The sequence below is a fragment of the Myotis daubentonii genome, chromosome 6, assembly GCF_963259705.1.
Source record: "Myotis daubentonii chromosome 6, mMyoDau2.1, whole genome shotgun sequence".
Classification (NCBI taxonomy): Eukaryota; Metazoa; Chordata; class Mammalia; order Chiroptera; family Vespertilionidae; genus Myotis; species Myotis daubentonii.
In genome coordinates this window covers 4602278-4614490 of record NC_081845.1, presented here as the reverse complement: position 1 = coordinate 4614490, position 12213 = coordinate 4602278, and the positions used below count along the sequence as shown (strand labels likewise).

Sequence of the window (12213 nt, the reverse complement as noted above, 5' to 3'; positions counted from 1 at the left end):
CAGAGCAGAAGGCTTTGGAGCTAAATGGACCCAGATTAGAATGTGACATCAGGTAAATTACTTAATCACGCCAGCCTCACTCTTCTCATCTGTAAAATGGGTGTACTTACTCCATCATGTTTGTTGTGTGTTGAAATGAGGATTGAGGTATGCCGAATACTTGGCACACTGTCTGGCCCAGAGTAAGCGCTAAATAAATAAATCATAGCTGTTGGTACAGTTGTAAGTAGTAATGACGATTGTAAGTAGCACCTATAAGAATATAATAACATTAATTCTCATTTCTTCACCCTTCCATAAGAAGATGTCAAGTATAAGCCATGAAAATCATGGACTCCTGTGTCAGTGTTTTACTCGGATTTTGGGGGGGCCGGGAGGGGCGATATACCCTCCTGCCTGGGAAGAGAAAGCAGGATCAACAGTGCACTGTGCGGGCTTTCAGAGGAAATTCCCTTCTCACCTTGGGTGGGTGTCGAGTTTTCTAGATTTAAGCCCATGTACACGCAACCTCACGTATAACGGATGGAGTTTTGAGGGACCTGCAGTTACACAGCTTGTGGAGAATTCTTCAAGAAAAGGAACACAGAACTAGGTGCCAGGCCTTGGACAGGGCGTGCGGGTGAGGGACGCCAGGGCTGGCGCTCACTGGCTTGCGGAATACCCACCCCTGATGAAGTAACAGCAGAGCAAAGGAATTCATCAGCGCACGTGTCCGTTTCGGGTCAGACTCTGTGATGGGCGCACACGCCTGTCGTCTCGCCTTTGCAGAAACGAATCTGTCCCGTGTGCAAGTCTGGGCCCAGGTGGGTGGGAGCCGCAGACAGAAAGCTGCTCTCCATTCATCTCCTTCCTTGGGTGACGCCGCCTTCAGGCGGTCACGGGCTCCGGAAAGGATAAACACACGCCAAAAAGACACGGGTGGCGTTTTCCGTGGCCCTTCCAGGTCACCTTGGCCCCCAGCCTCCCCCTGCACCAGGCTGCCTTCTCAGCGGTGCAGCTGCTCCAGGAAATGGCTGTGGCCAAGCCCCCGAGTGGCCTGCGCTGAGGCTGTGGCTTTGGGGCTCTGAGAACGTGCTGTCATTTCCCCTGCAAGCGGGGCAGCGATGACGCTCCTGATCGCTCCTGTTCACACGTTCACACGCCACACCCGGTCCCCCCTCCGCCATGCGCCACATTTCCACCCTGCAGGTCTAGTCCCTCCCTCACGGCAGGGAGGAGTCTTTCTGTCCTTTGATTTCAGGGCCAGCTGCCTAGAGCTGGCAGGTAGGTGGGAGAAATGGGGAGGCAGGGGGGTGCGTTGCAGCCTGCAGGTAGATCGTTGGCTTTCCCATCCTTTCTGCCCCCAATCTCTCATTTCCGGTACTCCCTCCACCGCCCCCCCTCGCCCCAGCTCTGTCAGGTCTAAAAGCCTAAGGCAAGAGAGAGCACTTTGCTCTTAGGTGGAGGAAAGCAAGCAAGCCCGTGACTGGCAAAGTGGCCCTGCACACCCTCCCCCGGAAGCCCCCCTGACCCCCGCCCCCGCACCTCCACTGTCCGGGGGAGAGCACCTGCCTCCCTGTGAGCACCCCTGCTCTGTGGAGGCTCCTGGCTTTTATACTCACCCTACATGTTGTCGCTTGTTTTCTGGCTGCAATGCAAACTTTTTTTTAATATATATTTTTATTGATTTCAGAGAGGAAGGGAGAGGGAGAGAGAAACATCAGCGATGAGAGGGCGTCATCGATCGGCTGCCTCCTGCACGCCCCACATTTGGGGATCGAGTCCACAACCCGGGCCTGTGCCCTGACCGGGAATGGAACCGTGACCTCCTGGTGCACAGGTCGTGGAATGTGAACTTCCTGAATGCGGACACTGGGTCTTGTTTCTTGTGGATCCTCACTGCCACGTGCTTGGCAGAGAGCAGGCTGATAAAGTCGGGCTGTTGGGCTGATGGACTAAACCCCGTGCTCGTCCGGGTGCCCCTGTTCCACTGGGCCCGGCAGGACTGCACATGGACAAAACGGAAATGCAGGGATTGAAGGACATGCTGGCTGAGGGGGCACCCCACCCCCACCCCCGCGGCCTGCGTCCCTGTCAATCCCAGACAAAGGCGTGGCTCCCGGCCTGGGCCTCGCCGAAGGGAAAGGGAAGACAGGCCGAGGGGAATCCTCCTGCGTCCTCCTTGCTTTGTTCCAGCTGTTGGAGCGAAGGGCTGGACCCCGGAGATCCTGGATTCGTGTTGGAGCCAGATTGACAGCCAGATCTCCGCGGAGATGGCGGGTTTGGTGTAAATGCATCTCCCCGCGGCTGGGGACTCTTTCCTTCCGAGTGGTGCCCGGGTGTAGGGGTCACTTCATTGGTGCCGAATTTCTTTGCCACTCAAAGTATTTTATTTTATGCATTTAAATATGGACGGTTACCCATCTTTCAATATAAAGATTTAAAGGAACAAAGGTTAGGAATCGCTGCTTAAAGAGACTGATCCCTTGGGCGTATTCACTGCTCACCCACCGATTCATCTGGATCGTAAGGACTAGGGTGTGGGTTTCTGTAGAAGGCCGACAGGGCGAGTTTAGCTTCTCCAGCATTCGAAGGAAGTGTTATCACTAAGGAATTCCTGTAGATCTGATAACGAAACGGCATTGTAGAAAGTGCATTGACTCCGTGGGCTACACACTCTGCATTTCATCACTACGCATCCGTCCAGTGTCTCATCCATTCACAGCCTCCTCCTTGGTTGGGGGGAGGGACAGGCTGAAGGGGATGGCTGCCCAAGGCCACTGATTAGGAACAGGCGTAGGAACAATGTAGGCAGAGCCTTTCGACTGGCAGTAGCAGAAACAGGACCCCATCATGGGCAGCTGGTGAAACCACTGAGGCCCATGCATGATGGATGGGTTGAGGCTGTGGTGACGTCTCTTCAGGCCTCCCTAACTGGTTACTCTTTTTTGAGTTCTGAAGTTAATTGTGAAAATAACAGCTGGCATCGAGGACATTCTCTGCTAAAGTGTGTTCAACGGGGAGGTTGGTATTAAACACAGACCTTTCGCACCTCTAATGGCGGAAGAGGCGGAAGTCAGATTAGAAAGAGTCAAGTTTGGGAACTGGAGGCCTTTAGAAACAGAGACCAACTTAGTAAAATTTAAAACCTCCCGACATCACCGGGGCAGACAACGCAAAGGGCTCCCCGTGTGCGGAGGCGAGGCTGCAGGGATGCAGGCCGGGCGCCCTGACCTGCTTTTATTCTCTCCCCAGGCGCTGAGCCGGCTGGCTTTCCGCTGTCCTTCCTGGCGACCGGCAGATGTTTGAAGGGGACAGTTTGCCTCTGAGTCACTGACCGTCTCCCTGCTGCTATTTAAACCCCTCAGATTGGAGATAGGCCTGCTCCGCAGGAGTTATCTGGGTGCTGGGCCCCTGCCTCGCGCGGAGCCGGCTGGCAAGACCTCAGAGGAAGACACGCTCTTGTCTCGGACGGACGCCAGAGGCTGCGGCCGGGAGAGCAGAGCGCCCGCCCGGTGGCGGCTCCGAGCGCTCTGTCCCTCTGTCCGGGAGTGCGCAGGGAGAGAGGAGCAGCAGAGCCACAGGCAGTGGCGCCGGGGAACAGAGCGGGAGCGCTTTCGGGAACCGGGGCTGCTGGACGCGGCCCCTCCGTGCTGCGACGGGCGCTGGGCCATGGAGTGAAACATCACCCCGTCCCAGAAGCGACAGCGAAATGGCCCAAGAAGTCAGTCTGGACTCCCTGCAGGAGCTGGAGCAGGAGGCGGTCCTCCGGGTGCTGCACCGGGACCGGGCGGTGCAGCGCGTCGAGGAGGAGCGGGTCCGGTACGCGCCCTGGATGGGGGGTCCGTTGGGGTGGTGGCTTTTCCTGCTGGGAGCTGTCCCGGGACTTGGCATATGGCTCCTCGCTGCCCGCAGCCTCTGGTCTGACAAGCGCCCCTGGGCAGGGGGGCGGGCAGGGGGCGGGAGGTGGGATCACCTTTCCTTAAGCTGCTTTTGTTACTCACTCAGTGGTGCCTTTTTGGAGACACATTTGCCTACTTTGCAGGAATAACTCTAGGGAAGCTGACAGGCTTCCAGCACCCCTGGGGGCAAGCCCCCTGGTTAAAGGTTTTCCTAAATTATTTTCCGTGGCACCTGAAGGCACACAGAAAGGAAGCGGCTTAGAAACAGCAAATCTGCTGGAATCCATTCCTGCCTTTTTTTCTTTCTTTTCTTCTTCTTTTTTTTCTTTCTCACTTTGGCTGTGAGGAAAGGAGGAGGATGTGGAACCCGAACCTGCTTGGCCTGTTCCCGCCCGTGGGCATGTCTTTCCTCTGTCTTTGTGCCGGAGCCGGTCCATCCTTGCTGTTTCAAGGGACCTGGCATATATGGCATCCTGTTCTTAATATGTTTGCTCACCTTCTTGGCACTATATGTTTTGGCTGGAGATCCAGATCTTTGCACAGCTGTTTGCCGTCAGCTAACATTTACTGAAGCAGAACTGGGTGTTTCAGAGCAGCGTCCATGTCAGCTGTCCAGCCGCCCCTTTGAGTGGGTCGGGAGGCCAGCTGGACGCCGATGCTGAGTCTGTCCGCGTCTGTGGGGACGTGAGGTCCAGGAGAGCAGGGAAGGGCGGGGCTGTGGGCCGGGCTGGGCGCTCAGGGTTTGCCAAGGAGAACACCCGCCCAGAGCACACCTGCGGGCACCGCATGCCTGAGGGAGGAGGGAGACTTCCCGGACACCTGGAAGGTGCCGTGCGCTTTGTCTATCCCCACCTGCTATCCCCAGACTCTCTAAACGGACTCCCTTCCTTCTGCTAAGACATGCAGCAGGCTGAGCACGGGGTGAAAGATCTCTCCGTGATTAGACCCGCGGTCGCCAGCCTTTCAGAGCTCACGGACCACTGGTTGGCGACCCCTGATGAGGAGCGTCGCTTTGGGTATCAGTGAAGAACGTGTACCTGGGGCCAGGTACCTGAGGCTGCCGATTCTGGGGAAAGCCTGAAAGTGGGGTGTAAGCGTGTGCTTGGAATTGGCTTCTCTCTTCTAAAAGCAGGTCACAGGGATATTTCAGAAAGAGTGCCCTGGGGTCCAGCGAGATAGCCCTTTGCCCTGGGGCTAGCAGAGCGTCCAAGCAGAGCGTCCGTTAAGCCATCTCAGCGGACGGACGGCAGTCGCAGGCGTGCCTGTTGCGTTACGGAGCCTCCGTGCCTTGCACATAGATTGCCATCCTCTGCGTGCTGTTTTCCTCTCCTCTCTGTTCCTGCCTATCATTTTAATGCCCTTTGGGCACGAAAGGATAAACCCAGAGCAATGAGCAGCTCGCTCCTCTGTGCCAGGCCTCTCTCTCCCTGATGCTTTGCCCTTCACCCTCCCAGCAGCCCTGGGGTGAGGTTTCCCCGTCCCTGAGAAACCCCCTGAGGCTCGGGATGGGCCATGGAGGGGCCCAGGGCGTGGGTGGCAAGCCCTTGTCCCTTGCCGTGGGGGCGCTGTCGGGGCCCTGGCTGCGGGGAGGGTGTCTGGCCTCTGCCGCCTGCTCTGTGGGATCTGATGGAACTCTCTGGGCCACAGGAAGCTGAAGGCGCACCTGCAGCATCTCCGGTGGAAAGGCGGGAAGAGCCCGGGCCAGGGGCACCAGGAGAAGGCGTGTGCCCACTGCCGGCGGGCGCTGGGGCTGCTGCTGGACCGGGGCGCCGTGTGCCAGGGCTGCAGCCACTGCGTGTGCTCCAGGTGCCGCGTGTTCCTGAGCAGGACCCGCCTCTGGAGGTGCACCGTGTGCTACGAGGGCAGGTGAGGATGGGGGAGTCCTGGGCGGTGGCCCAAGACAAGCCTCGAGTGCAGTGGGCAAATGTTTGCAGAGCGAACTTCTGAGACGTGGAGGTCACCGTAACTCAAAATCCATTGGATTGCCCCGGCGGGTGGCTCGGTTCATTGGAGTGTTGTCCCGTGCACTGAAGGGCTGTGGGTTCGAATCCCTGTCAGGGCACATACCGAGGTTGCAGACTTGATCCCCAGTTGGGGCTCGTAAGGAGGCAACCCATCCATGTTTCTCTCCCTCTTCTCTCTCTCTCTCATCACTAAAAAAGTATCTTCTGGTGAGGATTAAAAAAAAAAAGAAACGGGCATGCTTTCCATTCGTGATGGACTGAATCTGATGTATTTTAATCTTTTGGTGGTGTGAGGTTTTAAGCATTTTTTTTTTTATCATGGAATTGGTATTTTTGAACTGTCCATTTTGAAAATGGTAAACATGTTGGGCTTGGGCTCCCACTGTTCCAAGCAAGAATGGGCTGTCCGTGGGTCCTTGCACCCCCACGGGAGTGTGTTTCTGGTGGCTGGGGACAGCGTGCAGGGGCCTTGTGGGAAGGGAGTGTGTCTGCCCTGAGCCCAGGGGTGGAGGCGGCGGCCCGGAGACCGGAGACCAGCTCTCGCTCCACAGTCGCCAGCCCGCTCGCTCAGTGTGAACGCAGCGGCCGGATTCCCGCTCCCCTAACTCAGGAGGGCTGCTTTTTGGGCGCCCTGGCATGAATCTCCCTAAATTTCCAGTCCCTTCGCAAGGCCTGATGCATTTCAGTCGCTCACCCAGAGAAAAGTGCAGCCGTCCCACCCGATGTCTGTGGTCCTGAGCGGCCTGCCTTCCGTCTCTAGCACCGACTCCTACCAGACCCACCTCCTCGCATCGCAGGTCTCCCGGGTTCGTGGGAGCCAAGCCCTTCGGCTTCCCTCGGCTCGAGAGGAAGAAGCAGAATCACTGCGGCCGGCCACACCTGTGCTGCTCGTGCAGGCCTGGGCCCTCAGGAGGGTGGGTGGCAATTAATTCCAAAAATGTCTCGAGAGATGAACGCTCTTCCTCCGTTTTAATCAGCCACAGACATTTGAGGTCTAACGATAGACACGGCGTGGTAAGGCATTGCGTTCTTCAGCAATTTTCTCCTAAAAGCGAACTAGAAGCAAGAAGTCAAAACGGGGCACGGGGCTGAGCGGCCGCCCAGGCGCCGGCCGTGTCGAAATCTCGGCCCCAGCGTCGGGCCCTGGTGTTGAAACTCTGCCCTCCAGGGATGCCAAGTGTGATTTCTGTAACCCCAGCTTCCTTCTTTTGAAATAAAGATGTTTTTCAAAACACCTAAGATAATTGCGTTGCCCTGTGTGAACCGACACAGGTCCCGTACGGGAGAGCTAACTCATTTCTAACATCTGTACCCCCCGCCCCTTTCTCTCTGCTCTTGCTCTGGTTGGTCCACTCTGGGCTGCTGTCCTCTCTCTCTCTCTCTCTTTTTTTAATCCTCACCTGAGGCTATGCTTTTCAATAAGAGAGAGAGGAAGGGAGAGGAAGAGAGAAAGAGAAGCATCGATGTGAGAGAGAAACATCAATCGGTTGCCACAACCCGCAACCCGGGTACGAGCCCTGACTGGGAATCAAACCCACAGCCCTTTGGTGCACGGGATGGCCCTCTAACCACTGGACAACACCGGCCAGGGCATGGCCACGCAAAGAGAAGGCCTGGTCGCCCTTTAGAACATTTGACATTCGTAACTGAACGGGGGCCTAGAGGCGGGTTTGAGCCCCGTCTGTTTCCCGTGTCTGCTTCTTCCTCGGCCTGAGTCCTGCTCCCCGAGAACCAGGGGTCTGTGGGCACCGGACGAGGGACATCGCGTTTTCAAACCAAGGAAGGAGAAGCTCTGGGACCTCAATTACAAAGAAGCAGCAGCAAACCCAGCTCGCAGGTGCTGCAGCCAGTGCAGGCGAGGGCCGGCCTGGCCAGGGGCGTCCGGGGCAGCGAGGACCCCGCCTTCAGGGCAGGTGTCCTCAGGGGACCGCAGAGCAGCCCTGGCTGCAGCACTGGGGAGAGGCCAGGATGAGAGGGACGGACACAGTCGGGAGAGGAGACACGCGGGAGTGACAAGGACCGCCCACCACTGCGAGGGCGGGCGAAGCGCTCCTTGTCCTTGGCGCCGACTGTCGGTCTTAAACCTGGAGGCGGTCTCCGGGGGCAGCCGCTGCTGTGATCCTGTCTTCCAGGTGAGGACACGGAGGCTTGGAGACACCAGATAGTTGGCCCATGGCCATGAGGTCAGAAAGACTGGGACCCGGTCTCTCGCGTCCCATCCCCTCTTGCCTCCGCCCTCTCCTGTCTGCTGGGAGCTCCCCCGGGAGGGCAGAGTCTTCAGAGCCGCCCAGAGAGCTGGGCTCAGAGCCGCCCAGAGAGTTGGGCTCGGGGACATAAGGGCTTTGCCGGAGGAAAACCAGGAGAAGGGGGCTGTGGGGCCAGGCGGACTCAGGAGGGGAGATAAGGTAACAGGCCACGTGGAAGTCCTGGTAGTGAAACCAGACGCGAGGCGATGAGGCTGGTGGCGGTAGAGATGACAGCCCGGCTGGTGTGGCTCAGTGGTTGAGCATCGACCTATGAACCAGGAGGTCATGGTTCGAGTCCCAGTTAGGACACATGCCCGGGTTGCAGGCTCGATCCTCAGTAGGGGGCGCACAGGAGGCAGCCACTCGATGATCCTCTCTTATCATTGATGTTTCTGTCTCCCTCTCTCTTCCTCTCTAAAATCAATAAAAACATTAAAAAGAGAGAGGCCCTGACTAGTTTGGCTCAGCGGATAGAGCGTCGGCCTGCGGACTCAAGAGTCCCGGGTTCAATTCCGGTCAAGGGCATGCATGTACCTTGGTTGTGGGCACATCCCCAGTGGGGAGTGTGCAGGAGGCAGCTGATCGATGTTTCTCTCTCATCGGTGTTTCTAACCCTCTATCCCTCTCCCTTCCTCTCTGTAAAAAATCAATAGAATATATTTTTAAAAAAATAAGAGAGAGAGAATGTGACAGTTCAACAAAGGGGTGGTGGAAATGAGTTATGGGGGATAAAAGCAGGAACCACACCGCCTTGGCCAGCAGGCTGCGATAGCCCAAGACCTTGTTTTGTTGGCCTTGAATGCCTAATACTTATCATCTCCATGTGGAAACGGTGCGTGGGTTCTCCGATTGGCCACAGTGCCCACCCCTCCCTGCGGCCTCACACCCAGCCCGCTCTCCTCACTTCCAGCTGCTGCCGGGGGGCCGAGTGTGTGAGCGGCCGGCACGTCCGAGGGCGCCACTGTCTCAGGCTCCCCCAGTGCAGGTCCCGCCTGATCCCTCCGGTTCCTGGGTGCCCCTGCCCACGTGGGATGTCATTCACTCCCCAACCCACACGCACCTCCTGGCCCCGCCACGGGCCTCCATCATGCGTGGGGCTGTGACTGTCGGCTCTCCGAGGCCAAGTGGGGAGAGTTATCAATGCTTCGCACAAAGTGGTGGTGGCAGCCTGATGCAGTCGTTTCTTTATCTTCATCTCGACGTCCTCACTCCACTCCCGGTTACCTAGGATTTAATCGCTGCGATCAGCCTGTTTTCCTGTGAGAACGTTGAAATCAGATCGACTGGGCTGGTGCAGAAACCTCACTTGTGCTTTGTTAGTAAAAGCCATCTTAGACGCAAGAAGTGAAACGATTTTCGCGGAAAGCACGCGGGACCACGTTAGCTGGGACTCGCCCAGCAGCTGGACAGGCTGGCGAAGCAGTTGGTTGAGCTCAGGTTCACAGGGAACTCCTTCCCTGGGAGTTTGGCAGCTTGTCGGTCCGACGAGCCAGGGGCTGGAGGGAATGTGCTGCTTTAGCCGCTTGAGGAACCCTGACTGCACAGAGCAGCTCCCACCTCTGCCCGTTGAGTGGAGCCACCCAGGGTCATCACGCTGACGTTTCTGGAGCAGGAAGTAGGGACAGTGTCGCCTCCTTCAGCTGTGACTGACCGGCCCCCTGCCGGCTGGCAGTGACAGGTCAGACCGCGCGGGGTTGTCCGTTCCCGTGCCGGTGAGCTCTGTGCTGGAATTAGCAGAGCGCTTTCCAGCAGCTGCTTCGCAGGTCTCATGCAGTGACAGCGACCGCAGAGGTCCGGGCCCCCCAGGAGTTGATGAGGGGCGTCTACGCACCGGCGCTCGTGGTCATAATCACAGTGACCTGAATGCAGTTAGTGGAAAGGCCAGACCCCGAAAGAACTCAGGTCTCCTGGCCCTCTGTCTTCCAGCCCCACCCCCCCCCCCCCCCCCCGCCACCCTAGATCTTACTTAAACCTTGCGTACTTATTGATTGATTTGAGAAGTTTTAAGGAAGCAAGTCATGGTTCTGGTCAAGAAACGTAAAGGCGTTAGCCCGTCGCTGAGCTCAGAAACTGTTCCGAGAAGCTTCGTGGACACATTCTGGTCCGCCATCTGGGATGAGCAGGGAATCCTCCTTCGGTTCCTGCGACGCGGGCTTCCCCGTGGGGCCCTGACGAGGACAGAGACGCAAGGGCTGCTCACCTCGGTCTCAGGCCGTGAGTAGCAGCATTTATAAGCCTTACCCTAAGGAACCCACTTGTGTTCATATATGGCTAAAAAGAACCGATGAGAACTACCTTCAGCAAGTGCTTTACAGAAGGGAATTGGCCGCGAGTCGAAGCTTCCATGTTTCTTACGTAAGCAAGGAATTGGCGGGGTTTGTGGCACATTATTCTAAGGGTGTGAGCAATTTACAGCTTCTGTGCATTTGCCTCTCTACATCCTCAGAGGGTGTGAACAGTTCTACCGTCCGGGGCTCTGAGAGGTCGAAGGTGGTTTCTCCAGAAATTGGGAAACTGTCAAGAGTAAAACACGCTTGGGGCGTGAGTCCCAGGCACTGAGCACAGGAGCGGCTCCCCGTGCGCGTCTCCCTGTGGCCGAGACGGGGAGCTGCAGCCCAGGGAGCACTGCAGGCCAGCTGGCCAAGGAGCCACTGCCCCGGGCTCAGGTGCTCCGCCGCCCCCAGGCCCCCAGCCGCCATCGAAGCACAGTGACCCCACGTCCCAGACTGCGGGGCCCGCGGGGCCTTCTCTGTTGGCTCTTGGTAAATGTTGTGGTAACTCAGGTTCACCCTAAACGAGGTGAAGTGACCCCTGGATCATCTTCCTCCCAGCGAAGGGGCCGCATGGAATGCTTTTCCTAGCGTATCCTCATGCCGTTGCTTCCTGCCATAAACGGGATACATTCTCTCCTTTTTCCCTCCTCTCCCCTCCCCTCCTCTCCCCTCCTCTCCCCTCCCCTCCTCTCCCCTCCCCTCCCCTCCCCTCCTCTCCCCTCCCCTCCCCTCCCCTCCCCTCCCCTCCCCTCCCCTCCCCTCCTCTCCCCTCCCCTCCCCTCCCCTCCCCTCCCCTCCCCTCCCCTCCTCTCCCCTCCCCTCCCCTCCCCTCCCCTCCCCTCCCCTCCCCTCCTCTCCTCTCCTCTCCTCTCCTCTCCTCTCCTCTCCTGCTCTTCTTCTCCTTCCCTCCATCCCTCTCACCCTCTCTCCCTTCCTTCCTTCCTTCCTTCCTTTCTCACCCAAGGATATTTTTCCCATTGATTTTTAGAGAGAGTGGAACGGAGGGAAGGAGATGGATGAGGAGAGAAATATCGATGTGAGAGAGACACATAGATTGGTTGCCTCTCACATGCACCCCAACGGGGGACCAGGGATCAAACCTGCAACCCAGGCACGTGCCTTTGATCAGGAATCAAACCCGTGACCCTTCGGCGTGCACGCCAGTGTTCTAACCACCAAACAATACTGGCCAAGGCTCCTTGATTTTTTAAAATTATTTTGGGGCAGTGTTGGTCAATATATTACTAGTATATAAATTTCAGGTGTACAGCTTTATAACACAACATCTGTATACTCGATCAATCAAATTGATTGTTTTGATGGCAATTTTGTCTCCCCTTGTACATTTATTCAGAAAACGCGAAGTACTTACCGTGCGTTGGGCCCATGAACAGGTTGAGGTGTATGTGTTACATGCACATATTACACAGACGGTAAAACACGCCCACGCAGAGACCCCACCCTGCTGCCACTGGTCACACGCTGAGCTCTCTGGGAGAGCGGCAGGGTCAGGGGCTGGGCTGCACATCTGAACCCCGAGGCCCTTGGCCAGACTGATACTGTGGACACCCCCACCTCCCTGTGAGGGGCCACTTCCCAGCCGACGCTCCTTCTGCTTGCTTTTCAGAAACGTGAGGATAAAATCCGGAGAATGGTTCTTTGAGGAACGGGCCAAGAAATTTCCAACTGAAGGTAAATGCGCTCAAAATCTTTACTAAATTAAAAACGATAAATTCCTCGTTTTAAAATATGGGGTTTAAAGCTTTTGAATGGAAACAACTCCACAGGGTGAGGTGACCGCATCACCCCGTCCTCCTGGTGCTCCTGTTCCCGGTTTCCTGCCTCTGCC

The 12213-nt window shown here is 57.0% G+C and overlaps 1 protein-coding gene across 5 annotated transcripts in view; it reads left to right on the top strand.

Annotated features, from left to right (window-relative positions):
* Positions 1-3558: 3558 nt before the first annotated feature.
* SYTL3 (synaptotagmin like 3) overlaps positions 3559-12213 on the top strand; it is a 40057-nt gene continuing 31402 nt past the window's right edge. For 4 of the 5 annotated variants that reach the window (XM_059699942.1, XM_059699941.1, XM_059699940.1 and 1 more), the window contains exons 1-3: positions 3559-3801; positions 5529-5747; positions 11992-12056. In XM_059699942.1, coding sequence (XP_059555925.1) covers positions 3692-3801; positions 5529-5747; positions 11992-12056 — 394 coding nt within the window. In that variant the 5' untranslated portion in view covers positions 3559-3691. The remainder of the gene's footprint in view (positions 3802-5528; positions 5748-11991; positions 12057-12213) is intronic. The other variant, XM_059699944.1, reaches the window with a different exon arrangement.